A 17,926-nucleotide genomic window follows, 5' to 3' on the forward strand; every position below is an offset into this window, starting at 1 on the left:
TTTTTATGCATAATCCAAGAACCATGAGTTTACTAGTCAATTTACCAAGATATTACAGTCATTCTCAAGCAGTCTTTGTATAACAACTTAACAAACATCATCCTAAGCAACTAACAAAACTTTAGGCTATGGGAACCTTTTTTCTAGCAGTATAGATGTCCAAAAACGGTGCACCTGTGTCTCGTATGAGCATCTTATGCCATCGTGAGTTAAGAAGCTCGCACGTTCCCTAGCCTTGCAAAAGTACGCCCTGCGTTTCTAATCACATCAACCCTCCATCTGCACATAATTATCACATCTGCTGATAGCAATCGAGTTCCATCTTATGTTTCAAGAGCTCGGAGGCGGAGGCTTAGATCGGGCCGCATATTTCCCATATCTTCTGGAAACCTCAGCATCAGATAATATATCCCACATCTGCAACAAGAGGTTAAAACAACTGATCAATTGCTCTTGGAAAAAAAACAATTGCCACGAAAATCCACCACTATAGATCACCACATATAATTTGTTCAGTCGTTAAAAACATGGACGGAGTAAAAAAAACATGGAAAACATATAAGCCGCGTAGTTTTTTAAAACATATCACCAACCTGCAATTTTCCTTTGGAACCTCCAACGGCAAGTGTAAAAGGACAATCTACTGAGAATGAAATGGAAAACACGGCCCCCTGACACAGCATTAAGAAAAGCCTATGGTTAATATAGCTCCGGATTATAATTGTTCCACAAATTCGTAGGCAGAAGGAATCAACCAATAAAAGGTAGCCACTTAAATAAGACCTCAGCTTCATATACAACAAATTAACATGCATATTAACGAATACAATTCAAGGAAATTAACATACAGCTTTCGGATTGTTGGACGCAATGCATGAGGGCTGGCTTGACAAATCCCAGAGCTTAACCTGAGGAGACAGGTCCAAGCAGATTAATCATTTGAATTTCTATAGCGAACACACTATACAGTGGAGACAAAATATAATGAAAGAAATAGGAGAATACCATCTTATCCATTGATCCAGTAGCAAGAAGCTGTATGAACACCATCCCCAAATTCAGTTCAGAAATATTGTATGATGATTAACATCTAAAATATTATATGATGAAGAAAATATCACATACATTTGGAACTAAACTATTATATGTGATTGCGCAAACTGCTTTGTCATGTGCATGGAGTGTGAAAGATGGCTTAGGCTGAGATGACGGATCAGAGCTAGCATTACGGATATCAAAGCCAGAAACCATGCCATTTTCCAGACTGACCTAAAAAACAATTGAAAGAGAAATTTCATGCTCAAAGATTTCCATTCTTAAAAAAACTGAAGAGGCTATTCGCATCTACAGCCATAAAATAGTTGAAATCAGAGAAAGCCAAATCACAAACCACAAATGAGTACTCTGTGTGTGGATCCCATGCCACACTTTCAACATCAGCAGCTACAGACCACTTAAATCCACTATGTTCGGGTTGCCGCCCATCTTTCTGCAATGCATAATGAAGTTCATCGATATATGTAACACAATTAACATAAACTGAAAGTAACATATTAAGAAGACATGTTAGACTTAAGAAAAACAAGCCTGCCTACCATAACCACAGTATGATCAAAAGATCCACTGAGAAGAACTTGTGGCGCAAAATGATTCCATGCAACTGCTTGAACCTGTGAAAAATCCCATCATATCATTGAACACCAGTGTAATATAACAAAAAATCTATTCGTGTAACTATACATTTAATTCAGTTCATCATCCACAACCCCCAAAATAACACTTCATAGGTGAACTCAGACAAAATTTAACACAGTTAAAGTAGATTTGGGTATGAAAACACAATAATTCAGTCTTGCCTTGTCTGTATGGTGATCCAAAGTCAGATTACAAGTTTCAGTTGCCACATCCCAGATTTTAACCAATTTGTCGGCACTTGCACTTGCAAGAATGTTCCTGAACAAACCCACAGCATAAGACAACAAACCGTCACATTCCAATTTCTATGTAACAATACAAATAAAACAATACAACACTTCCCACATACCTATACTCCTTGTTCCAAGCAAGTCCAAGAACTGAATCTGTGTGGCTTCCATCCTTATATTTAATGGATTTCTAATATATAGAGAGAGAGAGACAGAGAGTTATAATTAAAACCATACAAAATGAATAACCATTTTGGTGCAGAAACATGCAATATGTTAAAAAAAAGACCAACCTTCTTCCCCTTTTTCTTCTTTTCAGCAACACCACCTAATGTAGCAGATGGTTGGACCTCATCCATCTAACAGAATCAAATTTGGAGGGAGGTTATTTTAACCAAAAAAACATTACCTCTTGGACAAGGAGAAAAGACAACATACTATATCAAGGTCCCATATCTCAATAGCTGGTTCCATTGACCCAACCGCAATAAAGTTTCCTACAACAAGAAATATGAGATGATGCCATCAGCACACCAATATTTTTTATTTATCTGGGCGATGGCATGCATATAAGGAGAGAACCATTTAGAAATTCTCTAAGCGTGCTTTGACACTCAGTAAAAAATAAATATATCCAAACAGGTAAAGGGATATGAGCAGTGGAATGACAACATCATGGTGTACATACATTACACAGGACTTTCATCATTAACAAAGAAAATGTAAGATGGCAACGGTTAGAACCTAAACACCTGCAATCTTATTACCTTTTTCTCCACCTTTGATGGGACAATCAAGCCATGCTGTGCAAAGGGGAAACGCTGGAATGACAACATCATGGTGTACATACATGTTTGAATTAACATCCGAAGGGTCTTCCAATATCCAAACCTGTTTCCAAGATCATTCAAAAAGTTAGTGACTGGATAATATTGAAATCAATGAGCATCTAAATTTTACAACAAACAAACCACATGCCTCAAGATGGCTAACATCATCCTCATTCCTGGCACACACTATGACACCATCCTCTGGTTTTATGGTCATATCCTCTTCCTCTTCCGAGTCTTCATCCTGAGTGCGTTATAGAGATTCACCAATCAAATGGATGTCAACATGTACAATCTAGCGCACAGCAATTTATATCATATAAAGGCAACTTACACCATCCTTCAAATAAGGGTCCATTTTGTTATTTGCATAGTACAAGTTGGAAGATCCAAACAGCTCAGCACCTGATGTCAATACAAAACCGGGGGATTCATTCAGTATCAAATAAACAATTAGGAAGATACATCATTTGACAATTGACAAGAGATTGATATATCAAAACAAAAACAGAGGGGGTAATTCAGTATCAATCAAAACACACCATCATCTTCTTCATCATAATTATCCATGTCCAGCTCCTTCAATGCTTCTGTCAAGCTGTCGGCTTCCGGGTTTCCAGTCTTGATAGCTTTTCCAAGTGCATTAGCAGCAGATAATGCATTAGAAAGATCATCGTCTTGACCGAGCTCATCGTCACTCATATCTTCATCATTATCGTCATCTTCACCCCCTTCGCTGCAAAAATCAAACAAAACAAGAATTTACATACCACATGTAAAAAAGCTTAAATTTTTATACTACTTGCTTCACTAATTTTTCAAACTATGCCCTTTCATGTATCAATTAAATGTTTTAACCAAATTCTAAAAGCTTATACAGTCCAATTCAAAATATTAATCATTCAATCAGAAAAAATAGTGATTTGGGGCTTAACCAAATAGAGGGAAGAGAAAGCGAGAGCAGAGATGAACTAACCGAGTATCCAAAAGGCCACTCTTTACAATCTCTTCGATTTCTTCTTTGGAAGGAGGGTCTGCTGCGGTCGGTACTGAATTTGCAAACCCTTTCGGAACCCAGGAGATTGCAGCAATCATTGTTGATAGTGTTGGCCGGAGAAGAAGCGGCGGCGACAGAAGATGAGAAGAAAAGCGGCGGCTCTGATTTAGGTATTGTTCCTGGTTTTGATCATGAGTGTTCTATACTTTTATTATTATTTCTTTTTAAACCTTTACTCATTTTATTTTTATTTAATGTTGAATTATGTATTTTGGGCTATTGATTTAATTTATTTAACAGTACTAATATTGACCATAATCACAATTGAACAGAATAACGATGAAAATTGAAAAGAGGGAGTATTAATAACCATATTTTAGAGCCAGACTCCATACCATCTAGGTATGTTGTATTTTAATCTCATAAACACAATTATTTTAATAAAATAAATCGCCTATTTCTACACATTTAGTAATACAACTATTTATTGAAATTCTTTTTTAAAATACCATTAAATCTTTTTGGAAGAAAAAGGTTAATACTTAATACCAACCAATTTATAAAAATAATAAAAAATTAATATAATTCATATACTTCCCCGCGTCTATGAAAAATATAACACATTTAAAAAAGAGAAGTTGTTCTCTCTTACTTTTCTCCCTTCTCTCTGGCTAATAATATGTACCACACATTTCAGTAACACTACTTCTTTCTTACTTTTTCCCTATTTTCTTACTAATAATATGGACATCACCTTCCACTAATACTACTTTTCTCTTTCTTTTTTCCATTCTCTCTTAATTTACCAATTCTACATTAAAACTCTTATCATTCACAATATGTCTTATTTTTCGTGGACGGATGAGGGAGTAGTAGTTATTGAAAGCTAAGTCCAATATTGTTGGATAGAGATTGATATAATTCATTTAGTCTGCTTATTTAGTTGGTGCATTATTTATTTATTCGGTTCAATTCCCAACTAAATCGACAATTTGGAGCCGTCAATAATAGAATCAGAGCTAGTGTCATTTAAGGTTTGGTTAACAGAAATTAATTGTGGATATATTAATCCTTAAATCTGTTTTGGAGTATCTTGCACGAAAATTAGATATTTGTTTGGGCCTTATGTATAAGTGGGCTAAAATCTACTCCCATGAATTCAGCTGGGCTTACAACTAAATATAATAGGAGCAGTAATAGTAATTAGTATACTGTATACTCCATATTTTTGTTTTTGAAATTAAATATGTGAATAGGATTTAAAATTGAAATCAGATTTCAAAGTATTTAGAAACTCAGTCATAAATTCGGCAACTATCCCTTTACTGATAAAATCTTCACAAATTGTCTAACAGGGAAAAGAAAGGATGAGCCAAAGCAAAAAATAACTGCCTTTGCAGCAAAATTTGAACATCATCTATCTCGTTACAAAAATGAAAACAATAGATTCTGAAAAGGAAAATTGTCAGGATTGAAGTTGAGGGCATGTATTCTTGCTTCAACATAAAGCAAGTAGCTAAAAACAGAACTGAATGTTAGATGCCATAACAAAAGGGGTAGGTAAAGTTCTATGTTACGGATGATTTCCGTAACCGGCAAAGACAGCCGCCGCCAACTAGGGTTTTGGCGGAGAAGGAGAGAGCGTAAAATAAATGCTCAAGAAAGTAGGAAAGAACCAGCTTTATTTGAAGGAAACAATGTTAGAAATAATGGGATGAAATTCCCAAGTCGTGTACAGACGGTACTCTAACTATTACAATCGAAAGAAAACTTGCAACAAAAGAGGAATGAAAATTACAATGGAAATAAAGCAAACCAAATTTATAAGTCGAGTCGAGGAAAGCCCCATTTTCGCAAGACAAATTACGCCCCGGCTAGTGCTCACGGAATGACGTATTGCCCCAAAGATAAAACGACTTCCTCCGAGCGTGTAGAAGCACCTCAAACCCGTTAGGCACCGCCGAACTTGATGGAGTTCCGAGAATCGAGTTAGACAATGCTCCTAAGATGCACACTATGATGTAGAGACCTTGAGAGAAAAGAGAGAATGTTTGTTGTTGGTGTGTTCTCATCTCCCAAAACTCCACCTATTTATAGGACAGGAGTACCTACATGAAGAGTCTCGGCATTAAGGCACCTCATAAACATTTTGGAGGTTACCTTAGGAGTGAAAAGCCAAAAGGCTTAGGAAATGAAAAGCTTGAGGCTTCTCTATTTCCTTCACGTTTTCAACAATCCCCCACATTGGTTAGAGCGCTGCAAGCTCAAACCAACACCAGACACAAATGCATGTATGCAGACTCTTTGCTCAATTCTCGAGAAACAACATTGCATTTGGAATAGTAGCTTGGGGCTTTGAACTTTCCATAGTCAACACTATCGGGCATACCGGCGGCCTGGTGGACGTGATGCCTTGAACCATTCCTCCTTGGTGTATACCGAGACAATAATATCGACACAATATTATTTACAAACTCATCAGTTCTCACGTTTGTGTCCTTTACTGGCCATGGAACACCACTTTGGACTCAAAAGTGATTCACATGTTGAAGCGGCCCACACTTCTTCACTTACATAGGTGATTCTTTTCCAGGTATCCTGCAATACCCACCCCCTCGAGGTTTCCAAGAATCATTAAAAGTCAAAACTTAGCCTCCTACCACATGCAGGTTACAACACTCAATGCTTTCTAAAGAATGGGCGAAGATTAAAAATCTTCCGAGTGTTACAACTAGATTTATATAGCTTCGTTTTCCCATTGAACCAAGCCCATGGGATCTCCAATCGTATGGTTGGGTTACCACTATAATCATCTTTTAAGATGTGGTTTTCAGTCCCATTCCTTTTAGCAATTTATGCAATTGATCACGGTTTAAACCTTTCGTTAACGGATCCGCTAAGTTATCAACTGACCTTACATAGTCAACTGTGATAACACCACTTGTGATCAATTGTCTGACGGTATTATGTCGCCGACGAATATGTCGAGACTTACCGTTGTATAAGCCACTATGTGCTCTCCCTATAGCTGCTTGGCTATCACAGTATATCACTACTGTCGGCACTGGCTTCTTCCAACATGGAATACATTCTAGGAAATTTCTGAGCCACTCGGCTTCTTCCCCTGCTTTATCCAATGCGATAAACTCAGATTCCATGGTGGAACGAGCTATACACGTTTGTTTCGTCGACTTCCACGAAACAGCACCACCCTCCACAGTGAACACATAACCACTCGTCGAGAACGAGTCTTTTGAATCAGAGATCCAATTTACATCACAGTACCCTTTAAGTACTTGGGGATATCTTGTGTACTGCAGCTCAAAGTTAAGAGTATACTTCAAGTATCTCAAAACCCTACACAGAACTTTCCAATGTTCCTTGCTTGGGTTGCTCGTAAATCGACTCAGCTTATTCACCGTACACGCAAGATCTGGTCGGGTGCAGTTTGTGATAAACATCAAACTCCCTATGATCTTTGCATATTTTTCTTGAGCTATAGGCTCACCCGTGTGCTTACTCAAATGCACGTTGGGTTCCAATGGAGTCTTAGCTGACTCACAATCGAACGAGTGAAATTTCTTTAGCACTTTCTCAATATAATGAGATTGTGTCAGAGCAATTCCCTCATGATTCCTTTTAATTTTGATTTCGAGAATCACATCAGCTAAACCCATATCTTTCATGTCGAAATTTCTCTTCAACATATTTTTAGTTTCGTTGATAATGGCACTATTGCTGCCCGTAATCAACATATCATCTACATAAAGACACACAATAACAAAACCGTTATCTGTATTCTTAATGTAAACACACTTATCGCACTCATTGATAGTGAATCCATTTACCAACATCACGTTGTCAAATTTTAAATGCCATTGTAATGGTGCTTGCTTCAACCCATATAATGACTTTACCAGTTTGCATACTTTACGCTCTTGCCCAGGCACAACAAACCCTTCGGGTTGTTCCATATATATTTCTTCTTCCAGATCACCATTCAGAAACGCAGTTTTCACATCCATTTGGTGAATCTCAAGATTGTGCAAAGCAGCAATCGCTAGAAGCACCCGAATGGAAGTGATTCTCGTAACAAGTGAATAGGTATCAAAAAAGTCATGCCCTTCTTTCTGCTTAAAGCCTTGGACAACTAGGCGAGCTTTGTACTTATCTATAGTACCATCAGGCTTATATTTCCTTTTCAGAATCCACTTGCACCCTAAAGCCTTACAGCCTTCAGGCAAGTCTACTAACACTCAAGTGTTATTTCTCATGATGGATTCAATTTCATTATTGATAGCTTCTTGCCACCACGCTGCGTCTGGGCCAGACAGAGCTTCCGCCAATGACTTTGGTTCGTCATCCAACATAAAAGTTATGAAGTCGGGACCAAATGTTTTAGCAACTTTAACTCTTTTACCACGTCTTGGTTCAACATCCTCAAGACTTGACCTCGTCCTTTTTGGAGGATTAGAACTAGTGGATTCATCCATCATTCTTTCACTAGAACGATCCTCTTGCCTCTTGCAAGGGTAAATATTCTCAAAGAATATAGCATTCCTTGACTCAATCGTTGTTCCTTTAGCCACGCCAGGCACAACTGATCTATGGACTAGGAAACGATAGACACTACTATTAAGTGCATGGCCAATAAAGATGCAATCGACTGTTTTAGGGCCTATTGCAACTTGTTTCGGAGGTGGTACTTCTACCTTCGCTAAACACCCCCACACTTTGAGGTATAAATACGAAGGTTTCTTCCCTTTCCACAACTCATAAGGAGTCACATCCCTATTTTTTAGTGGAATTTTGTTCAGGATATGATTCGCTGTTAACACAGCCTCCCCCCACATGTTCTGGGGTAATCCTGAATTAATCAACAAGGCATTCATCATCTCTTTTAGTGTTCGATTTTTGCGTTCAGCAACACCATTTGATTGAGGAGAATATGGAGCTGTGGTTTGGTGAATTATACCACTTGCATGACATAATTCTGCAAACGGAGCTACATACTCATCACCTCTATCACTTCGAACACACTTAATTCGACAATTAAGTTGATTTTCAGCTTCATTTTTGAAGTCTTTAAACGCTTCAATTGCCTCATCTTTACTTCTTAATAAGTAAAGGTAACAATACCTTGTGCAATCATCTATAAATGTGATGAAGTACTTTTTACCACCTCTTGTTTGCACAAACTTTAAATCACATACGTCTGTATGGATCAATTCAAGAGGTTTTGTGCTTCGCTCTACCGAATGGAACGGCAGTTTAGCCATTTTGGCTTCAACACACACTTCACATCTTTCTTGTGAGTTAAACTTATCTACTTTTAGTAAATTAAGATTTACTAGTCTTTTTATAGCATTTAGATTTACATGTCTCAATCTATTATGCCATACATCAGAGCTCTCAAGCAAATAAGAGAACGTGTCATCTTCCTTAATGCTTATTCCTTTTCCACGGTGAATGACCGTAACATTCAGCTCAAAAAGTCCATTCACTAGGTGGCCTTCACCTATGAACTTTCCATACTTGGTCAATAAAACCTTTTCACACTCAAATTCTAGTGAAAATCCATTATTTACTAGAAGTGAGCCTGACACCAAATTGTTTCGGATGTCTGGGACATGCAGTACATCCTTAAGGGTAAGAACTTTTCCAGATCCTAATTTTAGGAACACATTACCCACACCTACCACTCTAGAAGAGGCTTGGTTTCCCATACGTACTTTTCTACCTCCAACAGATTTGTAGGTAGAAAAAACGCTTCTCTCGGAGCACACATGACATGTGGCACCCGTATCAACAAACCATTCATTTGGATTGTTACCATGGTTCACGTCGGAGACCATTGCGACCACCTCGTGATCATTGTTGTTTATAACAACACGTTCAAATAATTTGCACAATATCGTCTCCAACAATAAGTACACAATTATATCGAACCATATGTGCATTGGTATATTCAACAACTCATGCATCCCAATTACTACTACCAAGTCTAAATTGGTCTTGCTTGTCAAATGACAAACGATAAACACAATTTTCAAGAGAGTATATCTCAAGGAATTAACCATTTCGTAGCCCATGAACATTGGTACTGTTCGTTTCTTCATTCCAGCTTTGGAGCTCATGTTTCCTCCAACTTCAATTGGTATAATCATGTCTTAGAAGAGTACACTAATTTGTCTTGCGATTGTTAGAAATAATGGGATGAAATTACCAAGCCGTGTACAGACGGTACTCTAACTATTACAATCGAAAGAAAACTTGCAACAAAAGAGGAATGAAAATTACAACGGAAATAAAACAAACCAAATTTATAAGTCGAGTCGAGGAAAGCCCTCTTTCCGCAAGACAAATTACGCCCCGGCTAGTGCTCACGGAATGACGTATTGCCCCCAAAGATAAAACGACTTCCTCCTAGCGTGTAGAAGCACCTCAAACCCGCTAGGCACCGGCGAACTTGATGGAGTTCCGAGAATCGAGTTAGACAGTGCTCCTAAGATGCACACTATGATGTAGAGACATTGAGAGAAAAGAGAGAATGTTTGTTGTTGGTGTGTTCTCATCTCCCAAAACTCCACCTATTTATAGGATAGGAGTACCAGGGCCGTCCCGACAAAATCAGAGGCCCTGTGCAAAAATCTAAAATGAGGCCTACCACTATAGAAAAAAAGACAATGCATTTTAAAGCTATATGATAATTAAAGAAAAAAAGACAATGCATTTTAAAGAAATATACTATAGAAAAAAAGACAAATTGATGTGTTTGCGCTGCTCCCAATCGCAATGGCCGACGATGGCAGGCGCTGCAGAAGCGATCAACGATGGCTCTGGTGAGCTGGTCCCTGTTGCGGCGTTTGTCGATGAGGAACACCGAACACGAACAGGCGGCTCCCAGGTCTACGATCGGGAAAAGAAACCGATCAGAATTGGAGTCACGGTGCTAGAAAAAGGCCTGTGGTTTGCTATACAAGAGAAATAGCTTTGTTGGGCTGAAAAAATAGGAATATATGTATATGGGCTAAAATATTTCAGAGGCCCTTGAAAATTGGGGGCCCTGTGCGGTCGCACAGGCCGCACGGGCCAAGGGACGGGCCTGAGGAGTACCTACATGAAGAGTCTCGGCATTAAGGCACCTCATAAACATTTTGGAGGTTACCTTAGGAGTGAAAAGCCAAAAGGCTTAGGAAATGAAAAGCTTGAGGCTTCTCTATTTCCTTCACGTTTTCAACAAACAAAGTGTAGTGACGAAACATGCATGATGAAGAGTAGAGCTTCCTGTCATTACAATTAATATACAGCTGAAGTGGAAATAAGGTGCCGTGGAAGAACTACTTGAAATTCGCACGGTGCAAATTTCAAGTTATTCTTACACGACACGTTTTTTTGGCGTCACAATAGTCATTTTTCATTGTTTAAGAGGAAATCTCGTACCTAATTACCTACTATACGACCATGAATTGCGTGGTTCGCATAAACCTAAAATGAGATTCGACGTGATTTTATAATGTGGTCACAGGGGTCAAGCCATTTGGGACAAGTGCTATGGCTTGTGCCGCTAATATATATATATATATATATACTCCTACATATAGAGGTTGTTGAAAATAAAAATACATGTGATGTTATAATAATATATCTTCTAATTCTATGATATAGTTGTCTTTTTTTTAAAACTTTTGTCAAGGTTATTTAGTACTCCTTCCGTCGTATTAAAGATGACTCACTTTCCTTTTTAGTTTGTCCTAACTAAGATGACTCATTACTAAAAATGAAAACATCTTTCTCTTTACTTTATTCTCACTCTCTTAGTTTACTCTCTCCGATCCACTTCACAAACAAAATAAAATTGTATAAGTTCTCGTGCCACGCAACGCAAGGAATGGGTCATCTTCCTTGAGACGGTGGAAGTAATTTTGATGAGTTTAAACAACTTACCAAACACAAAATATAAATATAATCCCAACAATTTCACAAAAATAGTTGTTAGATATCTTTTCAATAATTCTTCTCCGTCAACATTCAACATCGTCTTTGAATAATTAAATTCAAGTAAACTAAAACTAAAGAAATAGGCATGGGCTGTGTGAGCAATCATCAATCTTTGAATAAATTATGAGTAATAAAGCTAAATAATGAAATAAGTAAATAAGTAATGAAATAAGTAAATAAGTAGAGGGTGAAGCATGTCCATTGTCAGCATCTGTTAAATTAAAATCAGATTTCAATTTTTTTTAGAAAATTCGTCATAAAATCAGTAACCGTCCCTTTTATTGATAAAATCATTACAAATAAAGAACCCAAAAAAAAAACTGCCTTAGCAGCAAAATCATCAGTCCCATATTACAAAAATGAAAACAGTGCGAGGCCAAAGATCTCGGGTTCGAGTCCTTCGCGACGCGGTGTTTAAATTTATATTCATTTACCCATAAAATAAAAATGAAAACAACCGAATCTGAAAACGTAACTCGAAAAGGAAATCGTTTGATCAAGTCCTGTTCTGCTCAGCATCATCACATTCATCTCCACGGTTAGGCTTTAGGCTTTCGGTTATGGACGCGGGTTAAAGAGTTAAACGAGACGAGGCTATACCTAAAATGCGCCAATGCTATGAGCACACGCGCGCCCTTTGCACCTCCCGAAGAGACGTGGACGACTGATCGTCCCTTTCTGCCAAACACCGCTTATACGGAACAAAACCTTTTCGGGATCGAGGGCTTGAGGACTCGACAACGTCAATATTCCGGCCATCACCATTCAACCCGCCCGTTGATCCACTGTTCGAACCAACCAAAGAACCCTCAATTTGGTTCGTTTTTTCAAGAGCCCACGGGCAAGTGTACACCGGATGAGTGCACCAAGCACACCAAGGCAGGGCAAACATGTTATCCACGTTAGAACGAGGCAGGATTGCATTAGCAACGTTGTCACTACAGCTCTCCGACTCCTCATTAGGCTGTTTTGGAGTGTCTCTTACCACGAAGGTCTTTCCAAAGAGCTTGATGCTCGTTGGAGGCTCGTTGGTGTATGGAGAATCCAATGTAGAATCTGTCTCCTTCGGAAACAGTTCAAACTTCTGTGTGACCAAAACACGAGAGCAAGTATTAGCACATGAATCAGTTTAAACGATAACTAGTGGTTTGAGGAATGCATGAGTAGAGATGAATACCATAGATGGTTTCAATGGTAAACGGAAGCCACGCTCCTCTTCATTGTCAGAAAAAGCATCCGTAGCACACGAAGCAGGGGAGAGTCGAGATTTGTGCACATCAGCAACCGAGGAGGACTCTAAGATGTCAGAGCCTATTGCTGAGAGAACTGAAGTAGGAGAGTAGTTCTCTCTTTTAGCAACGGAAAAATCATCATTCGTTACTTCTCGTTCATGTGAGGCCGACACTTCTGTACCAGCTCGATAAACAGTTTTTCGAGGATAAGGGTGCAAAGGCTTCTTTTTTGGCCGAGGAGGAGGGATTGCAATAGGATCCGAGGTTCCCTCAGCATCAACAGATGAATCCCTAGTGACCTTGGCGAAGAACTTTTGGGCGTGGCTCCGGATTTGGATGGCCGTCTTACTCCCCACGTGCTCTGCACAACCACAAAATCTCATCGGAAAAGGTCTTTATACTTAACGACAGTTTGAACAACCATGTACCATACACACCTTCTATTTGGCGCCAAGCACGGCCATAGAGCTTGAGAGCTTCGACAAACCTCTGGTGCTCCTCCTCGGTCCACCTCTCTCGCTGTTTCGTGATGGTATAGGGTTTTCTCACCTAATACGTGTGATAAACGAACAACTAAATTATAAAGAGCTGCAAAGCCATGCCACGCGAATTAATCAAGTGACAACAACAACATCGGTAGGGGATAGGAACCTTAGGTGCATAGGAGTTTCTATTAGCTTGAGCGGCCGAGGACTGAGAGCTAACAACTCCGGACACGTCCTGACTAGCACCGGGAGTTTGATCCTACGGATCAAAGGCGAACCGGTTAAGCATAACTGTAAATAGTCACTGTTTGATATTGCATTTCCACTGCCATTCCTCTTATTTTCAATAAAACGATGCAATACTCTGCAAAACCGACTAAATCCAACTAAAACATTCATTTCAAATCAAGAAACAGATTTAACAGATGCTCACTAAAGCTTCTCAGAATCAGTTTGTACACAAAGTGGTGTTTACTTTTAGATAAATAATTGATTGATTGCATTTTATCCTCATCATTAGTATCTCTGATCCTACCCCTTTCAATGAGATATGAATCAATTAACTCAAATCATAAAAAGTATCCTTTTAACATTCACAAAGTAGCTATATGCAAGGACTAATTTCTAGTAGATAAACTCAACTCAAGATGGAACTTGAGTAAATGAAGTGCCTTTCTTCCTTCATTATGTGTATATAAATGAATAGATTTTGATATATGGAGATAACAGAAAACTTACTACATAACAAAAAAACAAGGCATCTCACTAATTCCTTATTCTACAATAGTCTAATGCAGAAGCATAAATGGAGATAAATGATTAATTTCAAAGGAAATAAAGACCAAAAATAACATGGGATTTCATTAAAATAACCAACCTTAGCTTCAGTTTCAGCAGCCATGGCACCAAAAACTGGGCAAACACAAAAATTGATTCAAGAAAAGTAAAGACTCCAACTTTACTCCTAAAAATGGAGAGAGACAGAGACAGAGACAGAGACAGAGAGAGAGAGAGAGGTGTGTATAAATGAGGGAACTTAGATCAGAGAGATAAAATAGGAACAAGGCAAGCCACGTAGGATTATGCCTTTTTTTGCCAAAAATCTAACAATACTAAAATGGCAATTTTCGGTAATAAAATAGCAATAGAATGATCGAGAAGGAGTGGAGAAGGATCTGTGCTGGCTTTGAGTTCTTGTGGCTGAGATTAAATGGGTTCCTGCCACGTGTCCATGCCTCATGTCCCCATATCTTTATCTCATCGACAGCAACATTTGTGAGGATATTGTGGAAGATATTCAACAACCCAACTACTCACATGCCCTAAATTGATCAAATATAATACTTTAATAAATCAAGCAAATCTTTCCGAATTTTTAATTTTGCTTTGTTGGGAGACAGATATAATAATGATCTTGGTAGCCTTCACAACAGTTTTATTGATTGCACATATTATAATTTGTGGCTTAAAATAGATCTGAAAATCCAAGTTGTCATCTTGCAGTGAAAGCTGGCCATTGTGAATCTAAAAATAAGCAAATCCATTGGCTCTCTTGAGCTATGTTGGGAGTTGGAAAATCTAATCTAATTCAATATAATAATGTATTTATATATAGTATTGTCAATTTTTATGTTTGTGGATGATATTGTTTCACGTTAAACAAAAATGAACTATTTTTAATTTATCTAGATAAAAATTCCGTTTGAATTAATAATTTTGTGGTGCTACATAACATAGATTTTTTCATCCACTTCATGTGGTGCAAATTACAATCTCCAGATATTTTTCATCCACAGAATGTGTAGGCCATTAAAATTGGTGTTTTGGATTGGAATTTTTTTTAGAAAAAGAGTATTAGAGATTTAGAGTTCTACTAATGATTATTTATTCAATTTCCGTGCTAATTTTATTATATTCACTCTGGCCATTATCGAAAGTAATCATTGACATGAATTTTAATGTAAAATTGAAATAAAAAGATAGATAAAGGAAATAAATAAATTACTAATATTGATGGAAAATGAGATCATCTCGATCGGTATATAAAATAAATATTATAAATGATTAAAAACTAATTTTATGGATAAAGTAAAATTGACAAATCTAACTATTGGTGGGGGAAGTAATGAAGGAATATTACTCCTCCGTCGCACAAGAATATACACTTTTATCTTAGCACGAGTTTTAATGCATAATTAGTAAAGTAAGAGAGAGACATAAAGAAAAAATAACTAAAGTATTGTTAGTAGAGAATGAGTTCAACCTCAATAGAGAGAAAAAAGTTTCCAAAATCAGCAATTGCATATTCTTATGGGACGGACTAAAAATGAAAGAGTTTATATTTTTATAAGATGGAGGGAGTAATAGTTTTGTGTGAGTATGATATTGTTAATTTGGGCATTTGATTATAAACTTAAAAGATACTATCGAGTCAACGCATGTTTAATGTGTATATTGTAAAATGTTTAATGTGTAAGTATATTGTAAAATCTCAAAGAGTTTTGATGATGGTCTATGAGTCTTAACATAAAAGTGATAAAATAGAAAATGTATTCCTATAAAGAAAGAATTTGAATTAATATTAGTGAAAAATGAAGATTACTGTGCTGAAGAAAAGATACTACTCTCTTCATTCCCCACTAATTATTCATTTCACTTTTTACTAATCCACACATTGCACTAACTTCTCTCACTCACTTACACTAACTTCTCTCACTCACATTTTATTATGAAACTAATATATAAAATTGGTATCCATATTCAACAATTTTTTTTCAAATCACCCTCCTTTACATTTTTTAAAATTTGTGCCGGAGCCAAAGTAATTATTAGGGGATGGAGAGAATATTATAATTAACTAAAAAGACTAAATTTTTGGACAAACTAAAATGAAAAAAATTTAATTAGGAACTAATAGTTTTGTGTTGTGTGATATGTTAATTTGGGTATTTGATTAAAAAGATGCTTTTGTGGTATAGCTGTCAACGTCATGTCTAATGTGTTGTAAAATCTCAAAATCAATTGTGTACTATTGTGACATGAATTGATAAAGATAACTATTGAAGATAAAATGTGATTTAATTTGCCCAATATCTTGTCGTGGGGGTCCTGGGTGATATGATTGCTGAAATTAAATATCTATATGTAGAGAGATCATACATACATTTAATAATTTATTCTTTTTTTTTAATACATTTGATCAAACTAGTTTGAACTGAAATCCCATACAGTAGTAGCAAAAGAAACTACTCCTATTAAAAACTAAAAAAAAAATCTCATTGTGACACCAGACACACACGATTAATTGATAATCATACATTGATAATTCCATTAGTCAATTATATTATTCTATATTTCCAATTTTGGTGCGTTCTATGATGCGTGGCACAAATCCAAAAATGGAAGTTTTGAAATGTCTCCAAAAAAATTGATATTTCATGAAAGTTATGATCAGTAAGCCCAACTTAGAAGTAAAGTCTTGTTACGATTGGATTTATTTTGGCAATACATATGCAGAATTGTAGGTTACTTATTGGTGCATTATCCAACAATTGCAAGATAAAATTATGAAATTGATACTCCTCGTTTTACTAATATAAAAGTATCAAATAGTATCTGTTACTAACCCTCCTTTATTTTATCTTTTTCACTACAAAAGGGATGTATAATGCTTATTAATATTGAGTTAACCTGATGCTATATGGGCCCAATTTCATAGATAGTAACTGAGGCCCACTGCATTAAACCCACGTTAAGGGATGTCAAAAGGCCCGAAAGCAATCGACCGACTCGAATGGTCATAAAAAAGGTTATAATCGAAAATTTATAATTAAAAAAAATTGTTTAGCCCAAGACTGAATTAGCTCGTAAACAAGTGTGTGGGCCCAATTATTTATTACTCATTCCGTCCTCATCAGAACTGCTGCGTTTTTTTGGGGCTTAAGAGCATCCGCATCGGTGTCTTGATGCGGGCTCGGTCTCATCCCGGCGAGACGAGACCGCATCGAGACACCGATGGGGATGCTCCGTCTCGTCTCGTAGCCCGGGGGGAGGGGCGGTTGGCAAGCAGTCTCGCCACGCGCGTCGGCCACGAGGCGAGCAGCGGTTGGGGTGTGACGCCCACTCGCCGGCTCTGTGAGCGGGCGTCGATTTTAGGCTATTTTTAATTATTATTTTTTTTAAATCCAAAAAAAAATTGACCGTTTTTTTTGTTTTTTCCCACATTCATCTACAAATAACACTACACACAAAATTCACCCATCATTTTTTCCACACAAATACTAACTACACTCTCACAAATACTATATCATCTCTCTTTCTCTCTTTAAATTATGTCTTTTTTATTTTATTTTTTTTAAGATTTTAATTATGTGTTTTTTTAGGATTTTAAATTGTAATTTTCTTTTATTTAATGAAGTGTGTTTTTATTAATTGAATTTGTTGAAAATAAAAATAA

At 37.1% G+C, this 17,926-nt stretch overlaps 2 protein-coding genes across 2 annotated transcripts; both read right to left on the reverse strand.

Moving 5' to 3' along the window:
* Window positions 1-6: 6 nt before the first annotated feature.
* On the reverse strand, window positions 7-3,950 carry LOC121791171 (periodic tryptophan protein 1 homolog). The gene is made up of 16 exons (XM_042189195.1): window positions 3,732-3,950; window positions 3,298-3,491; window positions 3,090-3,160; window positions 2,904-2,999; window positions 2,693-2,816; window positions 2,364-2,422; window positions 2,219-2,284; window positions 2,045-2,115; window positions 1,857-1,953; window positions 1,596-1,670; window positions 1,391-1,489; window positions 1,126-1,269; window positions 1,006-1,035; window positions 849-908; window positions 594-671; window positions 7-417 (listed from the first exon to the last, which is right to left on the reverse strand). The coding sequence occupies exons 1-16, from the start codon at window positions 3,848-3,850 to the stop codon at window positions 331-333; spliced, it is 1,470 nt and encodes a 489-aa protein (XP_042045129.1). The 5' UTR covers window positions 3,851-3,950; the 3' UTR covers window positions 7-330.
* Window positions 3,951-12,007: 8,057 nt separating this feature from the next.
* LOC121791166 (protein REVEILLE 2-like) lies at window positions 12,008-14,582 on the reverse strand. The gene is made up of 5 exons (XM_042189192.1): window positions 14,348-14,582; window positions 13,637-13,729; window positions 13,423-13,534; window positions 12,931-13,346; window positions 12,008-12,837 (listed from the first exon to the last, which is right to left on the reverse strand). Exons 1-5 carry the CDS (start codon window positions 14,369-14,371, stop codon window positions 12,370-12,372), a joined length of 1,113 nt encoding a protein of 370 aa, XP_042045126.1. The 5' UTR covers window positions 14,372-14,582; the 3' UTR covers window positions 12,008-12,369.
* Window positions 14,583-17,926: the final 3,344 nt, after the last annotated feature.

Source organism: Salvia splendens, unplaced genomic scaffold, assembly GCF_004379255.2.
Source record: "Salvia splendens isolate huo1 unplaced genomic scaffold, SspV2 ctg743, whole genome shotgun sequence".
Lineage (NCBI taxonomy): Eukaryota > Viridiplantae > Streptophyta > Magnoliopsida > Lamiales > Lamiaceae > Salvia > Salvia splendens.